This window comes from Cebidichthys violaceus, unplaced genomic scaffold (assembly GCF_023349555.1).
Source record: "Cebidichthys violaceus isolate CVI_PGR_0920_01 unplaced genomic scaffold, fCebVio1.0.p SCAF_13, whole genome shotgun sequence".
In the NCBI taxonomy this organism is placed as follows: domain Eukaryota; kingdom Metazoa; phylum Chordata; class Actinopteri; order Perciformes; family Stichaeidae; genus Cebidichthys; species Cebidichthys violaceus.
In genome coordinates, this window is record NW_027176296.1 from 4,196,006 (window position 1) to 4,212,518 (window position 16,513).

The window sequence follows — 16,513 nt, forward strand, 5'->3', positions numbered from 1 at the left end:
GTAAATATGAGCTAGGTATGTAGCAAATAACTGATGTCAATGTAAACGCCACCAATGGCCTGTAAGATGTCGTAAAATACAAAAATGATTAGGGGTCTCTCTCAATACAGTTAAGACAACTATCTTCGACCGAAGCGCTCGTAGCGGCAAACAATTTTGCTGCCTGTTGAAGAGCGACAGCAGTTGTTTTGGCTATGCGGCTACCGGTATATGAAAAATTAATATCGTACGGGAAATTAAAACCGGTATACCGCCCAGCACTACCTTAAAGTCTTTCAAAATCAACATTTCCACAGCATTTAAAACACTGTTTGCTCTCTTGCTCGCCAAAGCACGGTACGCACTGATGATTTAAAAAAAAAAGTGGATTTAATTTAAAAAAACTAACTCATCTAATCCGATTTTTTTATTTTCTTTTTCAAGGTAATAAGGTCATATGGCAACAGACATTTAAATCTTCATTTAAAAACCTCAATAGAAGTTAAGAATGTAAGAACAAGCACATTTGGTACAGTCCTGAAGTATGGCATGTACAGTACGTTTATGGTTTTATGTTCTTTGATTACCGAGGGTAGTTCCTGTTAAAAGACTTAATGACACCGTTTATATGGGCTAGAAATCATAACCAGATATGACACCTAAAAGTGCTGGAAGTTGTTGAATGAGTTTGTCTCCTGCTCGCCCCGTGTGGACGATCTCGCTCTTTGTACTGCGTCAGTGGCTCTGACCCTCTAATAATGACGCAGGTGGGTTTACAATGGAGTTAGTTGAAAGCCCAGTGCATTGGACCGGATTGCAGTGGTAGGCTGTTGGCATTCATACCCTGGCAAATGTTGGTGTTTGCCTGTTTGTTAAAAAGGCTTAGACACTGTTCAACCTCAGCTGTTGCTGCCTGTTGATGCCAGTTCTAGCTTGGTGACCAGTGACTGTATGCAGTGCCATAATGATTCGCTTTCTAGAAAACTGCTACTTCTTCTCCATGCACTGCCAGATTCACTGTAACTAACTGTACAATGGAACCACAAAATGAGAAAACGTTCATATCATATTGTCTTTGTTGCAGGTTCTCTTTAAAATCTTGCTGATCATTCAGCAAAGTGTTTTCGGACTCAGTGTTATCTGAAATGTTTTTGAGATGTGATTTAGAGAGTTAAAACCTTAGATATGTCAAGTTATTAGTTTTTTACTCAAACAATGAAAGATTTATCGTTTCCATAGTTCTGCATGCTCTTGGTGAGTGTTGATTTGTGCTATTTTCATCATAGTCAAGTGTGTAAAGATTTCTTGGCGGCAAGTCAATGGAGCTGCATACCACAGCTGTGAATGAGGGAACAAAAAAAATCACTCCAGAACATCTTGGATTTAGTTGATTAAAAGATACATTGAAAACAAGGCAAAAAGCCAACTTTGTAATCCTTTGTAAAGGTGAATGAGAAGTCAAGAAGGAAGGAGTTGTTGGCACAGGGAATCAATAAACATGCGAAACATAATACAATACTCCATGCTGGTGACTAGGGCTGTGCAAAAATACTGATATAGCTTACTATCGCAATATTTTTTTAAACGATACACCGATATGTCCACGACAACTATCGTTGTTTTTTTTTAACACAACAATTTTTTAATAAAATGTCCTTTAAATTGCCTTGAATCGCTCTGTGTGTCAAACAACGTCCTCTTCGCTCCTGTAGCGCTAGATGTCTCTGCCTATTGCCTTCTGAGCTAAGGCCAGTGACCTCCAGGCCTGTCACATGAGCCAGCCTAAATCACAAAATGGCGTCTCACAAGCAAGCGGCCGTATACTGTAGAGCGGTGCTATGTGATCCCGAATCCTCCCTGCCGACACATGATGGATGTCGCAGTGTAGTGCCCAGGATTTAAGAAAGAGGTGCCGAAACGTATCAGAACAGGCTAGACCACCGAGTCGAATGTTACGATTACGTCACACCGCATCACGACACCGCAGCACGAGAGCCGTACGGGAGTAACACTGCGGACTTTCTGAAATCTGACCCTGGAAGAATGGGACATAAATGTGAAGGACCCAGCCATAGTGACAACTTTACTTAATACACTTTATTATTTTTTTGATGTTTATGGCATCCACATGTAAGTTAATAGTGGTCAGTGACACACTAAGAAAATAATACAGTATGTATTTTATTTTCCAATAAAGTTGTGGGTAAAAAAGTGAGAATACAATATGAGAATACAATATGCATAATATGTTTTCATATAATTTTTTATGGCAAGTGCATTTGTGTGTTCTCTGCTGGGTGACTATGTTCAATGCAAATACCTTTTGAAGTACTTTTGATGCAATTTGTCTGCTGAGTAATCAATATGTTATGTACGTATTAGACTATCCAGGTGGTACACAGCAAGTTGTATTTTCGGCTCTATTTTTCATAAAAATAAAAGAATTGTATTGCAATATGTATCGTATTGCAACATATCGCAATATATCGTATTGCGATACCTATTGTATTGTGAGGTGCTTACCAATACACAGCCCTACTGGTGACATACAGATGGCCTCATTAACTGGTGTTTGTGTAATATTAATGTTATTAATGTTACACACAGTGAAATGTATTCTCTGCATTTAACCCATCCTAGTATTAGGAACAGTGGGTAGCTACTGTACAAATATACCTTGCTTAATTGGACCCCAGCAGTGTCCAGGAGGTAAATCTCTCCAGCCACCAGTCCAAACTCTGTTCTTGGTCCTTGAACTAGTGGCTTTTCGGTTCCCACGCAGACCGCCACAGACAGAGCTGCTACATCCACCAAGACCGCAGTGAAACGGAAGTTAGGGCGTGAGTAAAATTCAAACAGTGTAGGGCGATTCGTGACTGAATTGCAAGTTTCTTCCATTGGGATCCATACAGTTCAGCAGTGAACACGGACAATGGAGGAAGTAGGAATGTCAGAAATGTTGAGAGAAGAATTTGTGGAGCAGTTCAAGCCCTGCCCATTTTCCTACCTTTGTGCTCCGACCCATTCCATTTTGAAACAGAAAGTTAGAAAAAGCATCCTGTGACCCAGGCAAGCAGGCCATGAGTGGCCGCACCCCACACCCGGTCTTGACCGATCCCTCTGACTTCACTGCCAAGCCTGACCTGTCACTTGGGCGGTGAGTGTTGTGGGTAAACTGTTTGGCAGCAGTTTGCCCAACCAGACACATACAGCACTGATGAAAGGAATCACCTCACACACACACACACACACACACACACACACACACACACACACACACACACACTTCAAAGCACAAACAAATGGGGTAGAGGGGTGGACTAGAATAATGATCAGTCCATTTCGAAAAAAATACTTTAGAGTGTGGCATTAATCAGAGACTTTCAAAAATGTCTTCATTTATAAAATCTTTCTTGATCTTTTTGTCACTTTAAAGTCTCCATGAGCACTTTTCTCATAGTTAACCTAGTGCACATCTCATTCTCACCTCAATAAAACATCACACTCTTATAAAGCCACAGCATGTTGACCCACTTTTTAACATTTCGTCTGTCATTTATTCATCTGTCATTTTTTAACTGATGTGAAACTCTTTGTGTGTGTGTGTTTGTGCTATACATGCACATGTGTGTGTATGTGAAGAATTGGGTGTAGAAACCAGAGAGAGAAGACTGAGGAAGGAGAGAAGAAGGTTGACAAAGAGAGCGAGAGAGAGAGAGAGAGAGTGGGATTAGGAGGACCTGAGCACAGATGGCTCTGGGAGGCAGATGTCCCCGCTGAGCTGTTCAGGGTAGTCCCTGCCAGCTCAGAAACGGTAACAGAAGTACGCAGAGCAAATAGGCTACCTCAGAACGGGTGGCTAGATTTGGGAAAGCAGATGCTAAAAAATGCGTTCCATGCTCGGAAATGTCACTAGTACCACTACATTGCAGGAAAACAGTAACCCTCTGAAGAATTGCGTGAAATCCTCCAAAAACATGCACAAAAAAAGAGGGAAAAAAACATTTGGGATGCAATTGTCTTGATTAAAGTCTTGTGTTTGTCTTTTGAGCAATTCAGCATTTTCAGTAAAGCATCCAACACTCAACATTTTTTAGCAGCACCATGCGATGGATGTTTTGGCATTATAGCTTCTTACGGGACTTCAAATAAATTAAGTAGAGCATTAAGGATTTCCCAGGGGTCTGGGTTTATAAGCCCTGCACCTAATACTGTTTGTAATGACACAGTAATAATGACATATTTTTTTGGTCGTTGCAGAGCACTGGAGTCAATCATGAGGCCAGCTGGTCTTGATCAACTCTCAGTCAACACATCTTTATAATCTGACTTTCACTCTCACATCTGATTGACATGCTACAGTTATGTGGTCTACTCCTTCTGGCTGTACATAACTGGTTGTTGTGATTGATTATTTTTCCCTTCACCTCTTCAACTCCAGATGTTGTAGCTTATTACCATACTTGGTGTTGGCGTCTCTTGCCTTGTGCTTTCTGTTGTCTTTCTGTCCAGACCGTGATGCTATTTAGACAACCTAGATGCCATCTCAGGATTTAGGCAATTGCCTTATTTAATGTCTTTTTTTCTCTGTTTTTTTACATTTTAAAGACAGGAGAATTAATTGGTTTATCGAGAAAATAATCAACAGATTCATTAATAAAGAAAAAGTCCTTTGATAATTGACCCCAGACATGGAGAAAGTTTTCTGGCTCCCAGACAATATTATAGCACTACAAACTCCATGTTGTCTTGTCTGGGGTTTGTCAACCACCCACGGCTTGCCTCAGTTTGATCTCTGGGTCTTTAATACACAGCAGAAATGCAGTTATATGCCATATTCATATTCTCCTCTCCTTCCCAGTTATTGCCTATAATCTCCCTCCCTTCTTTCCATAAGGGAGGAATTAGACAGACATGTATTCATGGTGAATGTCAAATGCCAGTCAGTCATCACAGGCTCACAATTGGTGCATTAATAAGAAATGGCAAAAACGTGCGGCTGTGAATGCCTCTCACTGTTTTTTTTTGTTGGACAGCAGTAGAGTTTCATGGATGACCCAATTGTGCCTCTTCGTGAGACAAGTTTCAAAACTTCCCTACAATTATTTGCTAAATTGTCAGTCCCTCTTCAAGTTGGAACCGCAGGGAGGTGGCAGTGTGCAGTGTCAAACCCTCAGTTATGAAGGACAAGTTAATTTGATTTGGTAGATGCATTGTTGGTGGTCTCTGCATCCACTAGTAATTACAGTCACTTGACAAACACCATAAGGGACAAAGCTGTGTGCTTTTTAGTTAGCTATGCTATAGTCCTCTTCCTGATGCATGCCGGTAACACCCAACCTCAGAGCTCTCCACCAGGAGTCCCTAAGGCTGTGTTACAAGTAAAGGTTAACGCCCTGTTAATCGCAGGTCTAAAGGCCATACTCTATTTTCAATAACGGATCTCGGCTAACACTTCAAGGGAGTGTTAGCCTCAGGAAATGATGGAGTGAAAGATTATTATTGAAAGGGTGATCTGAAAAGACATGGTGAATGGCCATTCATGGTTCATCCTAGCTCTACTGGGACATTAGGGGTGCAACAGGTCGGAAAAATAAAAAAAAAATGTTTAGAGATGCCCCAATCACATTGTTTACTGATTGCCGATTGTCAGTGAGCCATATCGGCCGACACAGACAGTTTTTGTTGTTGTTTTATTAAAGCAGCTGGTATACAAGGATCCAGACTCATTTGGTTTCACCACCTTTCCAAAAATGTATTTCAACGGTCCCGAAGTGGGCGTAAACGATCAAAATGAAAAATGTTATACTTTCACTTTGTTATTGTTATATGTAGAAGTTATTTGCATAAAACACAGGAATGAAATGATTAGGAAATAGCATTATACTTTCATTGATAAAACAAAAACGTTGTATTAGTTATGTATTATAAGCTGCTTAGAGCTAGTGTTAAGAAGTTAAAAAGGTCAAAAGTCCCTGTAATATCCATTTTGTACTGTATTGCTGTGAAAACAACAGTGTGATCTGTACAGATCACAGAATAACTTCAGTCCTTCGCACCACTATCGGACATTGAGTGCATAGTGGATCACTGAGCTCACTCTCACTCTGGAGCAGAGCAACCGAGGGCCGGATTACATTTAAAACATTTTTTAAGTGTGTTTCTGAAATGAGAAGAGCTTGCTACAATAAAGTGGATCGTGTTATTCAAGAAATCCAACTGTTCCACCGCAGAATGCCCGGAGCAAACTAAAATAACTGCAGCGACTTAAAATGTGTTTTAACCCTGCAGCATCTTTCAGTTTCATGAAAGGAATGCAGACTCATTCATCTACTAAGTGTTTATCACTGTGCGTCACTGCTACAGGAAGTTCAAATGAGAATTGTTCCCCAGTAAATCTGTTCAGGAGGCGTTTACCACTACTCTGTTTGGATCCTTTTTAATAGGCTGAAGGTAAGAAAATATATGCTGTTTAAGCAAAGGTGCTGGAGTGCACTGTGTGTAGTAATCCTAATAGTTATCCTAGTGTAGTGGTTGTGATTCAATCTGAGTTTGTGGTCCTATGGTGTGTTCACAAAATTGCTATCTGACTGATATTGAATTACTATAGATTTTGCCTTTTCTTTTTAACAGGTAATGGTGCCGTTGACTGCTTAATTGCTTGAGCTGTGCTTTGTCTAGCTGGATTTTCAACGTGACATTTAGCAGTATCTGGGTGTGCAGTGGACTCGGTTTTGATGTGAATGTACAACACAGAGCTCATTCACATATTTATAAGGGGGGCTTGTCTGGGGTGGAAAAATGCTCGCCTATTATGCCTCAACAAAGGCTACTGTTCATCCTCTCAGAATCCCAGCTCTCAACTTTTTATTCAACTCCTAATTTGTGAGCCCCATTCATTTTCATTCACTGGAAGTTGAATTGATTCAGTTCATATCAATTCTTGAAAAAAAAAAGAAGAATCAATACTGTGAATGAATCCAGAGATTGCTCATGTAGAGCTTTGACCAATTTTATGAACATGAATTAGAAAGACTGGTGTTGACTTATGCTCACATTTGAAATGTATGAGAGGAGGAAGCAAGGGAAAAGCATCTGACTTTTGGTCACACACGAGAGATCCTTTTGACATGTGAAACAAGACAAAACCATTCAACCAAAGCCATTCGAGCGTGGGTCTCTTCTGGATGCACTGGCAGTGAGAAGGACAGGTGCACCTTGAGGGGACCCAAAGCTGGAGGGGACAAGGTGACGCTGTACAGGGTTTGTTGTAATAACTGCTGTGGTAACAACGCAGGGGCATTGGCTCTATATGTGGTCAGGGGTCTGCTCCCTCAGTCAAAAGGATCCATCTCAGTGTCATATCAGACAAAAAATGTTACTGAAAGGAAAAAGAAAACATTCAGAATAGATCGATTTCTGAGTCTCCACACTTGAGGTGAGATTTTTGAGTTTCTATCAGCGTTCGAGACAGTTTTCATACTGTTCTCTGTGTCTGTGATGTTAGGTGTTGGTTTCGCCATTGGATCTGTGTGGATTATAGCTGGAAGGCTTCATATGTGTCCCTCTGGCCACAGTCGACAGGATTATTTTAGGGATTAAGAGCCTGGTGTTCTGTACCTTGGTTGCACAGCACTACAGTGTGTCCTCATTCTCCCTCATTCCCACATCTCTAAAATACCCAACCTCCAGTAACAAAACCCAAAACCTGCACCTATGCTTGAGGGAAGAGGGAGCGCCACTGCTCCCCCAAAAAAGTTAATTGAATTAGGAATGATGGACATTCCTGGTAGACAAACAAAAACTGCAAATCCTCACAATTAAGAAGAAAGTTGCCAGTTAGTTTTCTGTCAGTCAACATAAGCAAAGTTGTAGATCTTGGAGACTGTGAAGGCGTCTCCAAGCGCATCTGCTATTTTGGTTTCATGTATGTACAGTAGCGCAAAATGCAAAAAAGCTCGGTGATAGTGAATATAATTCAATCTGCCACATTTCTCCGGGACGCATGACCACAGTAGCTCAATAAATGAGGAATCGGCTACTCTTGGAAATGGGGTTGTGTTGTTGACATGGTGCGTAAAGGCACTGAGCTCTGGGGTGGCATCTCTCAGATCAGAGGCTGATCAACATGTCTGTTCTGCTGCATGCCCTGATGGCTGCAGGGATTTAATGAACTGACGGAGAAACTGTTCACACACTATAAAGCAGCTGTGGACAACAGATATCGTACGATTCACTACACCAGAATACGGTCCTTAATGTATTGTAATATGGACTTTTTTTTACACATAAGGGCTGTTTAGTTAAGATTCAAGTGTTTTCCATGGTAAGTTCCTGTAATAAACTATTAGTTGATTAATCAATTAACAGGAAGTTAATTTGCAACAATTTTATAATAAATTAATTGCTTAAGTCATTTTAAAGCAAAAAGGATCAAATGAATTCACTGGTTTCAGCTTCTTGAATGTGAAGAGATGTCGTTTTTATGTTCTTTGACAGCAAATAGATTTTCACTGGTTTTTGGACTGTTGGTTTAAAACAAGCAATTTGAATACGTCAGCTTGGGCTTTGTGAAATTGGGATTGGCTAATGACAAATACATGTATCAAGAAAGTAATTGGAAGATTAATTCATAATGACAAGTGAGTTAGATGCAGCCCTACATATTACCTTTTGACACATGAATTCTTTAATGTAACTAATGAAGCAATCTAAAAAAAAAAACGTTCTGACTTCACAGCTGACAAGCCTTTTCACACACTGATCACACCTTGCCACCTTTCACTAGTGCGTCATCATCCAGCCAGTCAGTGTGAAATGCATTTTCTCATTTGAGGATTCATTGGACAGTTGAGCTCTGTTGAGGGCACTGACTCGTTGTAAAGGTTGTAGAGCTTACAGTGCAGGTACAGTCATTACAGCGCCTCTCTCTCTATGTGTGAAACTGCTAAAATGGAAAGGAAACAGCCGCTTTTCCTTTTTTTACATCTTTATGGCTGTACCGCAGCCTCTCATTATACTCTTCAATACCCTCATTTCATTCAAGCCAGTGAAGTGGGTGCCGCTATTAACAGAAACACAAAAGCATTGTCTTTAAGCAGATGTTCCACTACGATACAATGATACTGCGCACCGCTCAGTGTCTGACGCACTCCAGTTCAACACTGACTGGAAAATTAATAATTCCAGGTGGTCTTCTCGGGGGCTGAAGATTGATTCATACTTCAGTGATTAAGTGTCATTCAACATGCCGCAGGACAGAAATGATACCGGGCTGACTGTTTTGATAGAGTTCAGTGTCAAGTTTCTTTTTTTCTGAACAATCACAGATGTGATCATCTGTGTCAGACAAGCTGTGATTGGAAGTGGGATTTGTCAGATATTTCTTTTACCTCCGTATAATATATCAGCAAAGCCACCTCGTGTTGTCCGCCTCTTCCTTCTTAACAACACTAAACTGTTTCCTTCCTTCAAATTATGCAATGTTTTCAGTTTATCGTGAGTCGCTATTTCTTTTGCAGAAACTCTGTCTCTCCCTGTCATCATGTGCTAAAGTTCTGTCAACTGACACTTTGTACTGCAGCAGAAATTGTCCTTTGATATGCTTAATATGCAAATTAAATGTAGCTTTAATTTGCTTTTTTATTCAACGTGACCCAATGATATGCCCAGTTAAAGCTGCACAGATCAATAATGTTATTAATAATAGATTAAGAATCCGTGTAGTGTGAAATTGGTTGCTTGTCGTGACGTACTCAGATTATTATCAACCTACTGTGCAGTTCCCCTCAGCTCTGTGGAGCGTTTGAGTTTTTCAGCCCATTGTTTTGGTGTTAGGGTCTGCAACTGTGTGTCACCGCTCTATCAACCCTTTGACTTTAAGGGTGCTAATTCTGCTCCATGTCAGCTGGACTTTCACCACAATAACTTTATTTAAAAAAATAAATCAGAACAGTTATGGCTGCCTCATTCTAAATTAGGTGTGGCTGCAGGTTTTGTTTAAATACATTTGCAAAAATGCCAACAATAGAAAGGGAAAAATAGCAAAAGAATACATGTCTACTAATGTAGTTATTAGTGAACATAGGTACAGCTTTAAAGCTGCAGCTGGGGACTGCATGGCTCGCTGTTTAAACATCCTGCGTGGTTATTATATAACCGTTACATAACAACAAATCTCAGTCTACAGAGGGACTCATCCAGAAGTGATTTAGACAAAAAGTGCTGAATGTGAACTAATACACTATGAAACATTGCTATGTGTTTGCGAGACGAGATCTGGGGAGTTAGTACCAGGAAGAATATTTACAGCAGAGGAATCTAGCAAACAGTTTTATGAATCAAATAATAATCAGGGTCAGAATGATGCGCCGGTGTTTGACTAAACGGATTACAATCTGCTTCTCTTACCAGCTGCCTGTCCTGTAATTAATGGTTTGTCATCATTCTATATTCATGTGAGGCGCTCAAACAACAGTTTATCACTTTCCTCTTTGCACATTATGCCTAATCACTGGGGTTTGAATTGAACTGTAATTTGTGAGCCAAAATATAAAAATAAAAAATAAGCTTGTAATAAGCCTGGTTTCTCCCAGTCACTCGTCAGAAGCAGGGATAAATAAAAGTATCAATTAGTGCATGTTTTAGATGTCAAAGCTGCTTCAGAGTAGATGCTCTGAGGCCTGTGGAATAATTACCTCGGCTTTGTATAAACCATGGGAAGTCTGTTTCCTGGTGGGCTCCTACAGAAAAGGGGCTTGATGAAAGCAAAGCTCATCTTAGGAGCTAGTGTTGTGCTGCTATTTCTTATTGAGGGGATGAACAAGGGAAACGTGGAAGAACAAACACCGAGCTGATAACATGACTTTGCTGTGGTTTCAAGTTTATTCTCACGGTTTCAGCACATGATTAGCATGTTTGTAACACTTGTGTTTTTCATAGTATATTCCCAACATGAATTTGGACAGAAAGTGTCAAACCATGGAAGGAAATAGAAATACTAAATATTTTTTCCTCTCAAGGAAATAGGAAAATAAAGACAAACCTACTAGAACCAACTACTTAAACTATCTTAAAAAAACAAAAGGAATGTAATGACTAAAATCCCTGCTTTACACTGGCATTAAGCAGGATCTGTTCCGGCTTACAATTATCTGTAAATATGACAAGAAGTTAAACAGCCCAAGCTAAATTATCTTGGTGATGATGACACACCTCTCCATCTAGTAAAAACAAGCAGGATGAGGATTTATTCAAAGGGTAACAAATGTTTCTTTGTGATAATCTGCAGGGAAAATACTCAAGTAAACCAGTATTGATTCTCCAGTGTTTGGTGATTTCAGGCATATCGAGTTGACAGAACTGATAACAATTCAATTTAAATTCAATTCAATTTATTTGTATTGCCTAATATTACAAATTTGCCTCAGAGGGATTTAGCATCTGAGGGCTTTACCATGTTACCGTGATATCTCTAACATCTGTCTCATTCTAGTGAATGTGATTTCTCACGGAACGCCATAACCCAATGATTCACATTGTGACCATTTCAACAAATGCCAAATAGGCCAAAATGATGAAGTGATGACATCTTGATTTGAGGGATACAACCTCAAGGCGGTATTTCTAGTTGATCACTGCTTTGCACTAACATATTCTCCACACAGGTTTGTCAAATTCATGCCAGACTTGTGATGAGTTTCCATATAGTTCCTGTTCCTATAAGATTGCAGCAAGAAAGGAATCGGCCACAGTAAACAACAACACCTCAGACGATGTGCTAATGTAAAAATGTCCTGTTTTGACACAGCTTTGTGAGGAGGCGTACGGATACCACTCCTTGGTGTTGAGATTACAAAGACGGTGAGATAACAATAATAGTTTTGAGAAGGAGAGCGCAAAGACACGAGCGGTGATAAGCACACTGCCAAAAAAAAGGGAAAGAACATCAAGGATGGATTCATCTAGATGAAGGAAAATGCCAAACGTCCAATGTTGTCCGGGTGAAGTGTCCTTCTGCCATACGCCTGGCACGACAGCTTAGTTAATTCCAAATCTATCCTTGGAAGGTGGCTGTGAAAGGTTTGTAGTTTCCTTTTTCACAAACGGCAGCAGCTGTGGTCGGCAGTGTATGAACCCATATATGCTGCGAGAGAGACCTTTTTGATATTTTACGAGCTGTAGAAACCTGTCACCAATGAGGTACACTGTAACTGACAGCAGACCACAGCCTCTGATCTCTTTTGAAACGGTAAACTTTTTTTTAACGGCCACCTTTCAAGCCTGCACGGAGTGAATATTTGATTCTGAAAGCACAATTATAGGGTGAGAGAACAGAGAAATCAATAGCAGCCACACTAGAGAAAACATTTTTTGTGGTTTCCCTGGTATACAGGGATATAATGATGAAAGCCCAGCACAGCAAGTTGTTGACAAGTTGTTCACATCAGTGGTTGAGCAGAGGTGCATTGTGCATTAATGTTCAAGCCTTAAGTCGGCACTCTCAGCGGTCCCACAAAAGTGTCTTAAATTATTAGTCACTGAAGGCCTGCGTTAGTGAGGTAGTAGCAAGCCTTGCTACTCTTTGAAGCTGCTTCTCTCAAAGGCAGAGAAGGCTTTTAAAATTAGCTTCATTCATGTCATTTTATTACATTTTTTACAAAGGTCAAGTTTCGATAATCGTGAGAGCTAAATTTGCACTTGACTTTTTTTTGTTGTCAAAAACCAAACGGTAACTATGTGAAATCTTGCCTTGAGGCTCCTTCAGTAGATCTTGCCTCAGGGCCCGGAGCACCACGGCTCAGGTCAATGGGCTAGCTAACCGACTGGTCAGCGTGCCATTTCCACAGGACCTAGACTTCTCTCTTGTGTTGTTTTTATTACCATCCATACTCTATTGTTTGCCACCTATTTGATACAATACCTCTATGGCAGTGCCTTGCTTGCTGGAAACCAGCCTGGAGTAGACCATTGTCCTATACACGCTTTCCTGTCAGACATTTTCTTGGCATAGCGGTTAAAGAGCTTTGTGGTTAACGCCAAACTGATTTCCTCGGTGGCTTTACTACTGGTGCTGGAAGTCTGCATGGCATGTTGACAACAGCTAAAAAGGGACAAACTCGACTGCCTCTTCTCCTCCTCATTATTGCAGTATTTGTCACACAATGTGATGTGTTTTCATACGTCGAAACAGAATTAATGGTAATTAAAACAGAAGTGCCTTCTGACTATGGTGACCCCAGCCTCATCATGTCTTACAATTTACTGACTTTGTCTGTGCAATTAGCCTTTAAAAGTGAATTGCATTGAGCTCGGTAATGGTCACACAGGAATGAGTGTGTGATCCTACAATTCAGCCTTTTTTCAGAGCCAGGGATGTTTGATTGTGTGTGGCTCCGCTGAAGGCTGTTACCTTCCATTGATGATCACATTGAAAAGCTTTGTGCAGATACAGCAATGAGTTATAATTGTGAAGTAAAAAAATGTCTTTGCACCTGTGGTCTGACGTATGCTCTCTTTTTTTCCCCAGCTTAGACACTACAGAAGTAGCTCTCAGTGGCCAACATGACACCTTTTAACAGACTGAATGTGCTCTAAGTCGCAGGTTAAAGGTGTTCATACCCAGTTACGTAACCAATCTTTTCACAGCTCTGAAAGGCCAATGTCCCCATTACTATTGCATGACACAGTGAAAGTGGAGCTAAGTTGTTTCTCACATTGTATTCACCGGGATAGGATGCAACAAACTGAAACACTTTTTCAATATGAATCGCCAGTGTTGTGAAGCCGTTAATGTGGGCAGACGCACTCTAACTTGAGTGCATGTATAAGTGCATGTTTGCTAAACAAGACCTTTTGACTTCTCGCACTAATGTCGCACTAAATGTCTTTGCCCGTTTAGAAGATCCAACAGCTACAGAGCAGCCATCCTTATGCACAACTATTACTCATGGCTCTGGCTATTTTAGTCTTGAGTCCAATCCAGTCTCACAAGCTTTCACAGGTTGAGTCACACAGATTTCTGTCTTTTACGACTCACTTTATGGCACATTACACATTTGTGCCGATAACTGAAATCTGATGCTTCATTTGATCCATATGCTCTCTGGTCTTGCATTAAAAAAAAATCAATATCATTTACAAACACACAATCCTGTGCTAACAGCAATAATTGCCTGCCAGAGACGGAGAGACTACTTATTGCAAGACAGGTGACAGCAATATCTCGAAATGGACGAAAAAGAGTATTTAGTCAGCAAACAAAGACAAATTCAAAAACATCTCCCTCACTCGGTTGTTTTTCCGAGCCTGACAGCGAGTATTCATCCTGATCTGACTGAAGTGTCTCTTGTCACTCTAGGTGCTACCTATTGGATGGGATCTCTAAAGGAGCCTGGCTGAACCGCTCCAGCATCATATTCGCAGGGAACGACAAGTGGTCCGTGGACCCACGTGTCTCCATTGTGTCCAGCGTCGGAGACAAACACGAGTACAGCCTTCAGATACAGAAAGTGGACGTTTTCGACGACGGCCAGTACACGTGCTCCATTCAGAGTGAGCGCAACCCACGGCCAAAGCTCCTCAACCTAATTGTAAAAGGTACGTATAGGCAGTCCTTGTTGTTCTGTGTTGACACTTGTCTGTCTGTTTACATGTGCAATGTGTGTCAATAATAATAATGGATTCCACTTGTTTGCACCTACACATATATGTAGCGTGCTCTTGAAAAATGATTGTTTTTTTTCTGATTCCTCTCCATCCTCTGCCTTACTATAATCTCACTTTGTAACATTGTTACTTATTACACGGATCATTTAGTTCCATAGTGAATCCAACACTGTCTTGTGGGCCAGATACACATGTACCTAAGGGCCACATGTGTATCTGGCAACCATCAGTCATTCTCTTATGGTTGGAGTAAGAACAAGAGCGCGCGCTATTTTTGTATGAAATGATAAAACAAAATCTTTTCAGCAGAGAACTTTTCTTCTCTGGAGGCAAACTGACGTTGCAGAGTACATCCTGTGCCCGTGGGCAATGCAACAAAGTAGAAGCGTGTTGGTTTAAATGACTGGAGGCAGACTATGTAGCTTTAATCAAGCTTACCTGGGTTTTGTAACTGAATCTTAAGAATTTGGAATAGGTATTGATATGCCGTGTGTGTGTCATCGCTTTAGTGTTACAGCTTTGAATTTCTGCCTTCAGCATAATAAAAGTTCCATTGAGCACTTGAGAGGCTGCTCAAATTGGGCTTCATCTTGTGAATCTCTGTGTTTAACAAGGTCAATAGGTGTGTTTTGTGTTTTATGGGACATTAAGAAGGCTGTTGTGGGCACAGAGAGCTAATTGACAACAGCATCCTAATTGTTGGGGTAATAGGGTGGCGGCTGAGTTTGTATGCTGATACCTCAGACTGTCGATTAGCTGCAAGAAAGCAGCCTCACTGAAAATCCATCTTCCAAGTGCCATGTTCTATTTCTCTAATAGGTTGATGCAAAGGTTTACGGCGCTCATGGTCCACTTGGCTCTGCACATGTTTGAGCTGTTAAGAGACAAACTATCGAATAAAAAAACAAAAAACAACAACTTTTTTACGTTCTGTATTCATTTCACAACATAGTGTGTATGCCCACTGTTAACACCCTTGTTGTATCCCTGCTCAGTTATCAGATGTATTACAAGTGCATACCAAATTAATCTCATTCTGTTCAAGCCATGGTTAGGATTCCAACATACTGTTTGAATTTGCATACTTTCACACACACAGCATCGTATTAATAGAAGAGTTAAGGGTCAGACTAACTGCTTGTAGAAGTGTGAGCTGTGTGATATGTGAAATGTGCAAGTGGAAACCACTCTCCAGCTGGTATTGCAGTTATAACATATGGAGCGAGCTTTGGAAAATTATTTTAGGGGGTGTGATTATACACGCGGTTTGTTTTGTTTGGTCTAAAACATAATTTGAAGTGTTTGCTTCATCTTTGTTTGCGCTGCCCTCTAACAGAAAACACCAGAGAAGAAGAAGAAAAGTCACATCAATTCACAAACAACCCGGACAGTATTTTGGTAAACTTGTCATCCTGCGACATTGCAGAACAAAATAGTCAAAACAAATCATCATTTCCCTTCTCAGGTGTGCACACCTGTTAGGAAAACGTCAACAAATAGGACACTATGGGCAATAACCCTGAAAGCAGCAGGCCCTCCTCTCATTTTGCTATTCCATATTTTCTCTGCTGATGGCTATCATGTGTCAACATCCAACTCCTTGCACTGTACTGAGTGGGTGTTGGGTGGTGCTATGGTTTTTTTTATTTGTGAACATGCCCCAATTACCTTTCAAATCATTGCGTTTGTTTACATGGCTGTCGATTAAACTGGTCAGGAACATTGGCTGATGAGGTGAGGTTAACAAGCCTGTCACATTATCAGAGGGTCACAGCATTAAAACCCTCTGTAATTTGGAAGTATCCTCCGCTAAGAACGTTTACTGGCTCACTTAGTGTTTGTTGATGTAGATGCACATTAGCTCAGT

General features: G+C 40.6%; 1 protein-coding gene across 2 annotated transcripts in view; it reads left to right on the top strand.

Annotated features, from left to right (window-relative positions):
* Window positions 1-16,513, top strand: part of negr1 (neuronal growth regulator 1) — a 132,124-nt gene that overhangs the window by 25,579 nt on the left and 90,032 nt on the right. For both annotated transcript variants that reach the window (XM_068707462.1, XM_068707463.1), the window contains exon 2: window positions 14,339-14,577. In XM_068707462.1, the coding sequence (XP_068563563.1) occupies window positions 14,339-14,577 (239 nt within the window). The remainder of the gene's footprint in view (window positions 1-14,338; window positions 14,578-16,513) is intronic.